The sequence below is a fragment of the Galeopterus variegatus genome, unplaced genomic scaffold (genome assembly GCF_000696425.1).
Source record: "Galeopterus variegatus unplaced genomic scaffold, G_variegatus-3.0.2 Scaffold6915, whole genome shotgun sequence".
NCBI lineage: Eukaryota > Metazoa > Chordata > Mammalia > Dermoptera > Cynocephalidae > Galeopterus > Galeopterus variegatus.
In genome coordinates this window covers 71005-84251 of record NW_007733026.1, presented here as the reverse complement: position 1 = coordinate 84251, position 13247 = coordinate 71005, and the positions used below count along the sequence as shown (strand labels likewise).

The 13247-nt window shown below is 54.7% G+C and overlaps 1 protein-coding gene across 2 annotated transcripts in view; it reads right to left on the bottom strand.

Annotated features, from left to right (window-relative positions):
- Positions 1-7379: 7379 nt before the first annotated feature.
- Positions 7380-13247, bottom strand: part of DRD2 (dopamine receptor D2) — a 14936-nt gene continuing 9068 nt past the window's right edge. Inside the window, exons 4-7 of one of the 2 annotated variants that reach the window (XM_008591438.1) lie at positions 12480-12670; positions 11324-11410; positions 9409-9734; positions 7380-7646 (exon numbers count right to left, since the gene is read on the bottom strand). In XM_008591438.1, coding sequence (XP_008589660.1) covers positions 7451-7646; positions 9409-9734; positions 11324-11410; positions 12480-12670 — 800 coding nt within the window. In that variant the 3' untranslated portion in view covers positions 7380-7450. The remainder of the gene's footprint in view (positions 7647-9408; positions 9735-11323; positions 11411-12479; positions 12671-13247) is intronic. The other variant, XM_008591439.1, reaches the window with a different exon arrangement.

Here is a 13247-nt window from a genome sequence, read left to right as displayed (position 1 = left end):
GATAAAACTTCTAATTCAACAAATTAAATGTGGGCCGGCCCGGTGGCATACTGCTATAGTGCGCCGCTTGGGAAGCGCAGCGGCGCTCCCGCCGAGGGTTCGGATCCCACATACAGACCGGTTCCCGCTCACTGGCTGAGCGAGGCGCGGGAGCAACACCGAGGGTTGCGATCCCGTTGCCGGTCCCGGTCCGGTACGGGCGCGACACTGAGGGTTGCGATCCGTTGCCGGACACGGAAAAAGACAAAAAAAAAAAAAAAAAAAATTAAATGTAAGTGGGTCCATGTGGAGCGTGGACAGTTCAGTCCGTGCCCTTCTCCCCTCCTTCGGTCAGTTACCACGCTGAGTGGGGTTGGTCAGGAAGGGCTTTCTAGACGATGTGAGTGTTGAAGGAGGACAAGGACAGAGCAAAGGGAAGAAGACCACGGGCTGGAGACCATGAGTGCGAAAGAGCTGTTTGTGGGGAGGAGACAGCAAGACAGCAACGAGCAGAGGGAGGTTCAGCCCTACGTAGATGAGGGTGGGGAGACATCTTGATTCAGGAGCTTGGACTCAATGTGAGGGGCAGTTGGGAGCTGCTGTCACTTTCCAAGCAGAGAGAGGACACAATCAGAATGCACCATGCATTCCAAAGACCCCTTGCACTGCGTGTAGGGTAAGGACACGCGGTACTGTGCTGGGAGATGGGAATCCTGGCCTGGGGCAGGGGCTTTAGAGCCAGACAGACCTGGGCTAGGGTCTTGATTCTGCCTTTACCTGCTGTGGACTTTATCTAGACTTTCTAGGCTTCAGCCTCCAAATTGGTGACAGATGTACTGCCACGAGGATGCAGTTAGCTCACATATACCCCCGCACGTGTTCGTACTCTGGTACTCACCATTACGTCTCCTTCTGCTCCTGTCCTTTCTCACTCACATTACTCGGTTCACCCCCTCATTACCTTTTACCCAGACAAGAGCTTCCTTCCCCATCCTAAAGCTTGCTTGAACCAATCCAGCCCTTACCCAAATACATCCCTGGGCCCTGGGAGATGGCATCACCTAGCCTGGCCATCCCCAGAGATGCAAACAGCCCAGGTTGTTCTGTCTGGGTCACTTCCTATGCTCGGAGAAGGAGTTTGTTGGTGGAACACTCCCACTTATGGGGCCAGAATGCCAGAAGGAGCGGGAGGTCTGGCAAGCTGTACCAACAGGAGCTAAGTACAGGACAGAAGTCTTAATGGGCCTCTGAGACCGTATCAGATAAGAGGCAGCTGCAGTGATCAGCAGAAAACCCTTTAGGGCTGAAAAGGCTGATGGACTCGTCCTAGAAGCACTGAGGAAATGAGGAGACTGGGGAGACTGTGTCCCCCTCCAAAGGCAACCTGGGAGAACTGAACTCCAGGAGAGAATGACAAGGGGCAGGGCCGACGAGGGGAGGCAGCAGGTCTCTGGGCCTGTGGCAAAGAGGATGGGGAGGAGGACAGCCGGCAGGCCAGGGAGGCAGAGACACAGAGGTACCTGAGGGTCCCTGAACACAAAGATGGCAGCTGTGGTCATCTTCTGTTCAGGAACATTCCTTCCCTGCCCACCTCCTGCCACCGCCTGTACAACACACCTCTCCAACTTGTTAGGGATGTCCAGTCAGTTAGGGCTCTATCTAGCCCCCTCCGAGACCTGTGTTCCTCTGCCCCCATGGCTAGTCCTGCCACAGCACTCACAGGCCCACACCACAGCCCTCCCTCTGTGCCAATGCTCTGAGTTCCCTTCTCCCACCAGTGCCCGCCAGGGTCCCACCTATCCTTCAAATTCCAACTCCCCTGTCCCTGCCCAGGAAGCCTTCTCTGGGGCCCCACTGGAGATGGCCACTTACTCCTCGAGGACATTCTGTACCCACGCCCTCTGCAGTGAGGTGAGAGAGCCGCCCTTGTTCTGCCTGCCTTGCTCTGTGCATGCCATGCCACCACGTCCTGCTGGTTTCTGCAATCCATGCAGTCCTCTCTTGGTGCCCGGGGCACAGAAGGGACTCCATCTATTCTGAATCGAATCATGGCAGCGGGACAGCTGCTATAACATAATGTAGGAGAGAGAGGGGGAGCCAGGCTGGGCTGAGGAAGGGGAGGGAGCTGTGAGCAGCTGCATGAATGGATGCAAGCAGGCAGACCCAGTGCAAATCCTGGCCAAGCCCTCCATGAGCTGTGTGACCTCAAATTGCTGAAACTTTCCTAGGCTTGGTCACATCCTCTACCAGCAGTAATGCTTATCTCATTAGGTTGCTGTGATAATTAAATCTGAAACCAGGCTGGTCAAAGGGCAGGTCAGTAAGTGCTCAACATCTTAGTTTCTTGCAGTTTGCTAAATCAGAGGAATTTTTCTCCTGAAATAAGGCACAGACAATCCAGCCTTTGGAAGCGGCTGCCTGTTTTCCTTTGCCAGTGCATTCAGGGAAGGAAGAGTGCCTTGGTGTGGGCTGTGACACAGAGACCTCCTCCTGGACACACCCAACATAGTGTCAGGTCAGCTGTAGGGCAGGGGCAAGCCCACTGGTCAGTCATGCCTGCTGAGACACAGCTGTGAGGACGACCCACAGACTGTTGTACGCAGAGTCCCCAGAGTCAGACAGTGGGTCGAGTGTGAACAAAGCAAAGGCATCACGTGGCATCCCCCAGGAGAGGGTGGGTCTGAGCCTGGCTGCTCTGCCTTCATATGGGCAGAGGGCTCTGCATGCACGGACAAGAGGCTGGCAGATGAATACAGCAACAGCTGGGAGTGGAGGAGGGTGGGTGGGCTCTGAGGCTTGGCAGGAAGAAGGTGCCAGGGTCAGGTCCTTGCCGTCAGCTTTCTTGGCTCTGGACCCCAGAGCAGTATCTGCTCTAGGAGGAAACTAGACGATGGAACTTGTCTCCTGCGGGGCAACTTCCTTCTTTTGCCTATCCCATCCTTTCCCCTGCCCTGGATGCAGCACAGAGCCTGGTCCCCGCTGGCTCTCTCCCCACAGACTACACACTCCTGGGGCAACAGGACATAATATTGGAGTTGGGCCTGGTCAGGAAAATCCAGGTGTGAATGCCCTAGCTTTGTTTCTGCAGAGCCCCTGGATGCAGCACAGAGCCTGGTCCCTGCTGGCTCTCTCCCCACAGACTACACACTCCTGGGGCAACAGGACATAATGTTGGAGTTGGGCCTGGTCAGGAAAATCCAGGTGTGAATGCCCTAGCTTTGTTTCTGCAGAGCCTCCTGCCCCAGTCCTGCCCCTCACATCCCTTGAAGATTACGGCCTCCCTCCCCTGGTTCTTCACTTCGCCTGCAGCATCTGACTCCCCCGGTCCTGGTGTTGGGGAGGCTGGTTCCCTCTCTCCAGCCTCACACACATCTCCACGTCTCAGAAGCCAGGTGTGAATATGGGAGAAGGCCACATACAACTGTAGCAGTCAGGCAATATTTCCCACAGTATTGCCTGTGGCTCCAACTGGGAGTAAAAGGACTCTGCAGATGCTCTCCAGGCAGGGGTTCTGCCCAGCCACTGTCACTCTGTCCCCTCGCTTGGGGCTACCCTGAGTCTCTGCTCTGGTGGAACCTTAAGTACCAAGTAGCAGAACTGGGATGCAAGAGGGAGTGGGAAGCTGTTCTTACCAGGTACCCTGCAACCCCACAAAGTCAGGGGGGGTCTCCCTGCTCCTGGATGCAGTTTCTTTCTTCACCTGGACCCCCCAAAACCTGGGTGTAGCAAAGCTGGGGGCATCTGGTTGGCAGGAGAGGACTCTCAGGCACACAGATGCCCAGAATGACCCTCTTGCTACTGAAACCCCACTAACTACACCTCCTGCCTCTGCTCCCCACCCACTCACTTGGTTGCTGGGGCAGCCCACCTGCTGTTCACATGCACCCTGAGGATGTCACCTTAAAGATCTATTTTCAGCTCTTCTTTCATTTTAAAAAACTTTCTGACCACACTAGCCTCTTGCCACTGTACTCAGGGCTGGTGAGGAGGCTGTGCTGGAATGGACAATAGAAGACATAGAGTCATAGAGCTGGGCTTAAAGGCCAGCCCTGCCACCTGGGCATACCACCTTCTCTGTAAGAGAGGTGTCTCTTCTGTAAGTCGAGATCCAAGGAATGGCCCCAGGGGTTAGGAGGAGAATGGAACATTGGGGGTGGGAGGGGAGGCAAAGCCCACCATGGCCCCGACACAGATGGGAGCTAAAGTCACCAGCATAGCCTGGGTCCTGGGCCCCGGGAGGGCAGCGAGCCAGCGGGCACAGCAGGTAAGGAAAGTCATGCAGTCCCTGGGGACAGGGATGATTTGGGAAGGGATCCCAGATGAGGGGACACAAGAAATGCCCCCTCCATTCTTCAGTATTCCTAGTTGCAGGCAAGTGTCTGCTCCTGTTCTTAGACCATCATCATCATTGAGGAGAACGGTGCTCTGTGCTTTGTCTGCCCTCCCCACAGCCCAGAGGCAGTCTCCACACTTAACCAGGGCTCTCCATGGGGAAGTGGAGCCTGTGCCTTACTGTGTGATTACTGCCTGTGATCCCATGAGACTGTGAACTCACGAAGGGAGGGATCACGACTACCTTTACTGTTTCATTCCCAGCATCTCATCTGGGGCCTGGAGCACAATAGTTGCTCAATAAATACTCACAAGTAAGACAATGGGTGGGCGGATGGACGGAGGAAATGATGCCTGCTGGCAACTCGCCTCCTCAGTTCCTGGGACCTCTCCCCAGCCCGAGGCCACCTGGGGTTCCTCCTGTTCCCACCTGGGGGAGAATAAGGGCCTGAAGCCTTGAAGACTTCCCATCACATCTAGATCTGCTCCTTTGTCACTGCATGACTCCGTTTCTTATCTGAGATGACATACGCAAAGTGCCCAGCTGTGCCTGACCCTTGGTGGTGACCCCCTGCTGAGCTCTAGGGAAGAGGGGGGCAAGGTTATGTGTGGGGTGGGCTGCAGACGCCACCTGCTATAGGGGCAAATGAATGATCCTTTGATTAAAAGGCATTCTACAGAGACAGAGAAAGGCGGAGGGGAGTGAAAATCCTGAGGGCTTGCTTTCCACCCTCACTGTCAGCAGAAGGGGGCCACAGTCAGGGCTTCTTTGGAGAGAGCCAGAGCCTGAGCTGCCCCTTCTACCTGTGTTAGCAGGGCCCACTCCTGCCATTTCTTTGCCCCTGAAGTGCTGAGGGGGGGAGGAGGTGGAGCCCAGCCCTCCCCCTGCCCACTCTAGCTGTCAATCTTCTGTCTGGCAGAAAGACTTGAAGCCTCGTGACAGCTGTGGGCAACCTTCCCCTGCCCCGCCTCCCGCCCCTGCCCTGCCCTCTTCCCCTCTTCTCCCTGTCACTGCGCTTCTCAAATTGCTCTGGGGCTTGCTCCCCTCCCTCCCTCCTCCCTTCCCTCTCCCTCCCTCCCTTTCTCTCTGTCTCTCTTTCTCATCTCTTCCAATTCTTACAGCTGATAAACCTGTATGCCCTCCTAAGATTTCTAATGCTGAAATGGACTTTTAAGCTGCCATCCTGGTCAAGATCTTCCATAGACTGAGAGCATAGGGTCTGTGTGCACATATGTGTGCATGCTGGTTATGGGGTGGGTATCAGCTGAGAGGTCCCTGGGTTTCCTAGTCCCCTTAGAGATCTGACACCTTCCCCAGGAGCGGCCACTGGGTTACTGGCCCCTGTGAGGTAGACTAGGGGCCTACTCTGCCCACTTTCTGGTGCTCCTGGGGACAGAAACCTCTCCTAAGGCTGAGTGCTACATTCAGGTTCAGAGAGAAGATCAAAGTCCATAATTAAACGTTCAGGGCAAGTTAAGTGCTCCAAACTTTGGTGCTAAAAATATTGTATTTAGCATGCAAATTATGCCCTGACAGCTCCCAGAGCCTGAGCCCGTGGGTGCCGGCACCTTGTTTGTCAGCACCACTGTTATTCTCAAGGTGGTAAGAATATTCCTCCTTCACTGGGTTGACTTATGTTTCATTTTTTAAAAAGCCAAATTTCTGTTGTTGGGGCACTGCCACGTTGTAGCCACAGAAGTCTTGGAACTGTGGATTGGTCTGGAGGCCAAGAGGAGGGGAACTGTCTAGACCACAGCACTCAGGGCCTGCCCCGCTCCCCCCAGCCTGCCTCAGAGGAAGGAACCCGGACAGGAGGCAGAAGACAGGCCAAGGGACAGAGAGACGCAGGAACCACTGGCACCTCAAAGGCCACCTTTTCCATGGAGGTTTTTCTGCCCTGGTTCTGCAAAGGCAGCAGGACTGGAGAGGAGGAGGTGGAGAAGTGGGGACAACTTAGCTTCCCTCTGGGAGGACCCTGCCAGACACGAGGGACTTAGCTACACCCGAGCACTAATGATGGAGTCAGCCCAGCTCCTTCCACCCTAGGGTCCCTGAAAGCAACTCTTGTCAAAGTTTTATTAGTTTGGTGCATGTATAGTGACGTTACAGAGTCTGGGGCCCGGGGGCTCCCCCAAGCCGCCTTGCTTTTCCTCCTCCCTCAGGGCAGGGCCAGGCCAGGCCAAATGGTATTCAGCAGCCTCTTAGCCATGGGCTCCTCTAAGGCAGAGGCAGTGGAAGGGAAGGGAGATGGGAGAGAGACGAGGCTGAAAGGAATAGATCAGGAAAGTGGTTTTGCATCAGAGGTGGCAGTAGGCAGCCCCCACAAGGGACCTCAGATGCCCCCACCCCCAGGCCAGACATGGCTCCTAGGCTGGACTCCCCTGCCTGCGCCAGGCTGGCCAGCAGTTGCTACTAGAAGAGATGCATGTGACCACGGCAGAAGGCGGCAGAGTGGGGGAGGGGAGGAGTTCCTCTCCCTACAGACCCTCTTGGGGCCTTTGGAGATTAGGGTTCTGCCCTAATCCTAATCAGAGGGTATGAGGCGGGTCAGGACCCACTGCTGTGGAAAGTGGAGGCTCACATCGGGGTGGGGCAGGAGCTAAGACTTTTGGCTCAGGATTCTCCGGGGTCCAGCCTGTGGTCTGGTATTTACATGGGTCCCCCAGGACTGACGTTGCCTGGGGCCTTGGCAAGAGCGCTTGCTTTCCTCCTGTGGCCTTGTGGGGCAAGAACTGTCCACATGTCCCCACCGCTTGCTGCAGGCCAAGCCCAACAGACAGACAGCACTTGGCCTCTGAGCCCTGACTCTGACCCCAGTGATCCCAGAGCCTCGGAGAAAAGTCAAGGAAGGTGGCTGCATCTTTGGTGCAGAGGAGAGTGGGCCTGGAGGTGAGAAGGGGATTCCGAGGGCTGCCCCAGGCCGGGCCAGCCCAGGGCTGGGATCATGCCAGCTCTAGCCCTCTCCTGGCAGAGCGAGAGCGTGCGGGCAGCGAGGGCATGGAGCCAAGCTAACACGGCGGGGCCTGCAGGGTGCAGAGAAGGCTGAGTGCCCCAGGCCTCCCTGCCCACGGCTTGCAGGGTCAGGCCCGGCCGGCCCGGGCAGGGAGGCGGGAAGCATCTGCTGAGCAGGTGCAGCAGTCAGCAGTGGAGGATCTTCAGGAAGGCCTTGCGGAACTCGATGTTGAAGGTGGTATAGATGATGGGGTTCACAGCGCTGTTGACGTAGCCCAGCCACGTGAAGGCGCTGTACAGGACGGGCGGGATGTTGCAGTCACAGTGTATGTTCAGGATGTGCGTGATGAAAAAGGGCAGCCAGCAGATGATGAACACGCCTGCGGGAGAGGACGCGGTCAGCGGGCCCCGGGCGCGGTGTGCATCAAGGCCAGGGCTGAGGGAACACTGCGAGAAGAGTCCTGGGCTTGGGTTCCAGACCTGCCCGTGACACCCATTTACAGCGAAAGGGCCCTCTGTCCCTCGGCCTCATTGGTGTTAGTATACCTACTCTATTTCCCAGTCATCTTTGAGAACAACATCTTCCGCACAAGCTGGAAGTATAAGGAGTTTGTTCATGGCTGTGTGGGATGCACAGTTTGAAAAAAGAGGCATCCCAGTGAGGTGGATGGGGAACTGAGGCTCGCAACGGCTCTATGACGTACCCAAGGTCACTCCGCTCTTAAGTGGCAAAGCTGAGATCTGAACTCCAGTCTATTCTGGTCCCCTAATGGCCAGGCTCTTGCTCCAGCCTCCCCTCAATTTCCCCAGCTTTAGTGGACACATCCTTGCTAATGCCCATCTTGGGACCATGCCCTCTCCCCCAGGCTGAGCACCCCCCCATCCCCACTCCACCCGCACACACTGTGTTTGTCTAGCTCCAGGACCTCGGCTCGAGTGGGACCCTCTGTGTGGAGGCAGCATGTACATGCAATGCCCTACAGGCACAGGAGGTGACCCAGGGACAGAGGGATGTCTGGGAAGAACAGAGTCCCTGTGAATTGTAGCAGAGAGCCTGGCTCCAATCCTGCTCTGCCACGTCTTAGCCATGTGACCATGGGTTTCCCTTAACCTGCTGGGGCTGCGTGCTCGCATTCATGAAAACAGGATAGAAATACCTGCCCCACTGACATCCCCAAATGACCAGGAGGTCAAAGGGGACCACAGGTGCTACACAGAAGACAGTGACATAGGTTCCTCCTTTCCCCAACCTCCCATATCAGTCTAGCCCTTGATTTTTAGCCATTACTATATGGTTTTCTAGGAAACTTTTATTCCAAAGTCTTGCCTAGTGGACAGGCCAGTCCCTTGTTTAGATCAGGGGCTGCCTCTCAAGGCCTCCTTTTATTTTTTACAGCTCTGTCTCACAGGGTCTTGGTTTATCACCAAAGTGAGCCAAACTTTCCAATTCCTCAACAATAGCAACAGTAACAAAAACCATAATAATAACACTTACATACGTGTACTGCTTTGCAGTTTATAGAATGCCTTCACCAACTGTATATCATTTGACCACCACAACAACCCTGAGAAGTAACCTAATCTACAGACAGGAGACTAAAGAGAGAAAGTGACTTGCTCGGGAACAGGAGGTTCTGTGGGCATCATGGTAAACTGGTCTAGTTCACAGACTCTACAATCAGATTGCCTGAGTTGAAATCATTGGTCCTCCTTGGTAAAGTTATATAACCACTCTAAGCCTCGGTTTGCTCATCTGTAAAATGAGCACGATTACAGAATCGACCTAATAGGGTTGAAAGTACATCAATGGGCTTAGGCTGAGCATGAGAAAGTGCTGGTCCCATGAACTTACATCCATGGTTAGGAAGGGCATGGCAGGGAATGGGACCTGCAGCGATGGTGCCTTTCTGCAGCCAGGGCTGGGCAGGGCTGGGCTGTGGCAAACAGCCAGCACCAACTCACCGAGAACAATGGCGAGCATCTGAGTGGCTTTCTTCTCCTTCTGCTGAGAGAGCTTCCTACGACTCACAGTCTTGAGCGAGGTCCGGGTTTTGCCATTGGGCATGGTCTGGATCTCAAAAAACTTGGCAATCTTAGGGTGGTCTCTGGCATGCCCGTTCTTCTCTGGTTTGGCAGGGCTGTCAAGAACAATGGCGAGCATCTGAGTGGCTTTCTTCTCCTTCTGCTGAGAGAGCTTCCTACGACTCACAGTCTTGAGCGAGGTACGGGTTTTGCCATTGGGCATGGTCTGGATCTCAAAGAACTTGGCAATCTTAGGGTGGTCTCTGGCATGCCCGTTCTTCTCTGGTTTGGCAGGGCTGTCGGGAGTGCTGTGGAGGCCATGGTGGGATGGGTCAGGGAGAGTCAGCTGGTGGTGGCTAGGTGGGATGGGGCTGTACCGGGTCCTCTCTGGCGGGCTGGTGCTGGAGAGCATCTCCATCTCCAGCTCCTGAGCTCGGCGGGCAGCCTCCTGCACCAGAGGCAGAGAGTGCTGGGTAAAGCCAGGCAAGGTCTCAGGCACCAGCCACCAGCCTCACCCGGCCACACCTGCCCCACCCAATCCCTCCCTTTCCCCCTCTGGGACTCTTGCAACACTGCAGGGTCACCCTGCTAGGGAGATTATGACTGAGAGAGGTAGGGACTGTCTGGTTACAGGACCAATGACCCACAGCAGTCCCTGACTGCTGGGTTGTCCCTGGCCTCCTTCCCAGAGCAATCCTTATGCAGCCTCAGTAACCCACAACCATTCTGTGGGGCTCAGTACCCAGCCTCTTTCATTAACTGAGAAACAGTTACTGAGTGCCAGCTACATGCCCGGCACCAAGCTGACTGCTGGGGATAAACAACTGAAGGAAGTCAGTCCTGCCTCCAGGAGCTCATGTTCTAACTGCACAGAGGGCGCCCGCCCCAATCTTCCCACCAGGCAAAAACGAGGGCCCAGTGCTTCTACTTCATGGGCACCTGTGCCAGCACATACACATGCGCTCCATATTCTTCTGGCTAGATTGAGCCAGGTGCCAAAGGGTTGACCCCTGGGGCCCCACATCTTCCCTGCTGGCTGACTTGGAGGGCCCTGGCATGGGTCCACTCATGGCCTCCCAGGTTCTTCCTTAGGCTCTCTGTTTGAGGCTGGAGGTCCTAGCCTGAGCTCCTGAAACACAGCCTCATTATGTGCCCAGATGGTATAACTGGGCTGCTGCTTTAACCTCAATCCAATTTTGGCACCTGCCTCATAAACAGTTCCTTAGAGTCCTGCCCTTGCAGTGCAGGTGAATGGTGGAGACCCTGCTTCCCAAGGCCATCTGACCTAGACTTCATGTGTGGCCCTCTGTGGGTTCCCTGGCCCCTTCCCTGCCCACCTGGGGGATGAAGCACTTGCTTCTTGAGCCCTGGTGCTACTACCACTGGGCAGAGCTTGGGGTCTGCTGTGATTCTGCACCTCTGGGCTCTACTTACAGGCTGGGTTTCACCACCAGCCCCTGCAGCTGCTCTGCCCACCTGCCCCAGCTCCCAGCCTCTAGCCCAGAGCCTGCCTGCCAATAAGGCAGCACATGCCAGGGGAAAGAAGATGAGCATGGATTTTGGAGTCACATAGGTCAGGGCTCAAATATGTGATCTGTCACCAACTACCTGTTTAGACTTGGGTGAGTTACCTAAACTCTCTGAGCCTCTGTTTCCTCTTCTGTAAACTGAAGATCAGTAAGATCAATAAGACTTACCTCCCAGGGTTGTGGTGAGGATCTGATGAGATGCTAGGAACATGGTAGGTGTTTCAGAAATGGGGGTAGCCATTATTATCATTTTTATTTTGTTGTTATGGCCAAGTCCTTCCTCCCAACTATTTTCTTATGCTAGGGGTACATATCTGTGCCTTGCAGAATGCAGGTGTTTCACTCCATGCCTGCTTGGAGGTGTGGATGGTGAGTCTGCCATCAGCTGAGGCCAAGTGGGGGATGCTGGAAGGTGCCTCTCCCCTGGACCAGCTGGTGAGAAACATGGCTGGTGAGCTTCCCTAGGGGCAGAAAGACCTGGCTCTGGGTCCCTGACCTGTACACTTACCAATCTCCGCCTGTTCACTGGGAAACTCCCATTAGACTTCATGATAACGGTGCAGAGTTTCATGTCCTCGGGGTGAGTACAGTTGCCCTGCGGAGTGAGCCAGCACATGGGTCACAAGAGGCAGTGAGGGGGCTGGGGAGGGTGGGGGACAGAAACCCTAGGTGAGATAGTCCATGGAGAACTCAGACTGGGCACAGGGGCTCAGAGATTAGGAGGGCAGGGCCAGAAAAGGCAGTTGGGGCAAAGACGAAGATCAGCACTGTGATGAGAAGAGGTGGGCAGGACAAGGGACAAAAGGACCCTGATTTTTCTGGAGCACTTGCTAAGGGTCCGGCACCATGCTAGGCATGCTCACATCCCTTCTCACTCTGAATCCTCAAGACCACCCTGTGAGGTTAGTGTTACGATTCCCATTTAACAGATGAGGAAACTGAGGCTCAGAGAAGTTAAGCAACTTGCCCAAGGTCACTCAGCCAAAAAGTGGCCTTGCCAGAATTTGAACCCAATGCATCTAACCTGAAAGCTCTTGTTCCTTCTATGCCCATATACTGTCTTCCTCAAGGGACGCTGAGGGGAGGGGAGCAGTCGCAAGACAAGGGGCAAGGGGTGGTGAAAGAGGAGCAGAAGAGAGAAGGATGAAAGAGAAGGTGGGGATGGAGGTGGGTGGAGGGGAGCACAGACAGTGGAGAAGGTAAAGGAGATAGGATGGAGAAGTCAGAGGAAGGGAAAGGGAGACAGAGAAGCTGCGAAAGAGAAGGTGGGGATGGAGGTGGGTGGAGGGGAGCACAGACAGCGGAGAAGGTAAAGGAGATAGGATGGAGAAGTCAGAGGAAGGGAAAGGGAGACAGAGAAGCTGGGGGTCGGCTAAGGAAGAAGAGAGGAGCAAAGGCCGGTGCCAAGCAGAGAGGCTGCATTCAGTCGCAAGCTCTCCAAGCAAAGACTTCTCCCATCGGTGCCCACCATGGGTCCCACCTCCCCATCCTGGAGATCCAAGTCGCTCCACTGAAGGCCAGGCCTTCAAAATCTGCCCTCACCCTGCTCCTCCAGCCTGGACCTCAACCTAGCTGTCATGTCCCAGCCCCCACCTACGCATGGGACAAGCCCCCTCAGTAATGGTGAGGTGGGAACACTTGGAGGGGAGGGAGGGTCTTGGGACCTTGAGTGGGGCCTTCAGGTTGGCCCGGAAAGCCCGGCTGCTGCGCTTGGTGGTGACCCGCTTGCGCCGCTTGCGGAGGACAATGTAGATCTTGATGTAGACCAGAAGGGTGACGATGAAGGGTGCGTAGAAGGAGACGATGGAGGAGTAGACCACGAAGGCGGGGTTGGCGATGATGCACTCGTTCTGGTCTGGGGGAAGGAGAGCCCCAGGCGGCCGGGTGTCAGCAGGCCCACTGGGCCACAGCACCACGACAGCACATTTACCTCCTTCATGGGAACCAGGAGCAGTTTTGTAGAGAAAATGACTAGATGGTTAAGGCTGCCTGGAAATGTTAGATGCAAATAAATGCGCAGTGTAAATCAGAGTATTAGAAACAGAACTGTGAGCAAAAAGCTAAACTGTGATTGACTGTTTCCAAGTTTTTCCATTATTATTCTCCTGTTACGTGGTCATTAGTTTTGTAGTTTCTGAGCACACAAGTGGAGCCAGAGCATTCAGAAGAAATGATGCAAAGTAATTATTTATAAAGAATAAACCATTATTTTAGCCTTTCCCACATATTGGGGGGAGATCTGCTGCCTTTTAGCCTTAGGAACAAGATAACTTGGTTCTGTTTGCTGAAGTCACCTATGTTGCAATGTATTTTGTATGTTACCATGTTCTCTTCCAGGTCTACCAGATGTCTGTCCTTTACCTCGGGGCTTTCTTGATTGATTCAAGTATATTTAACTCTATTTCCACTTTTTGGAGTTCCTGTGACACTTA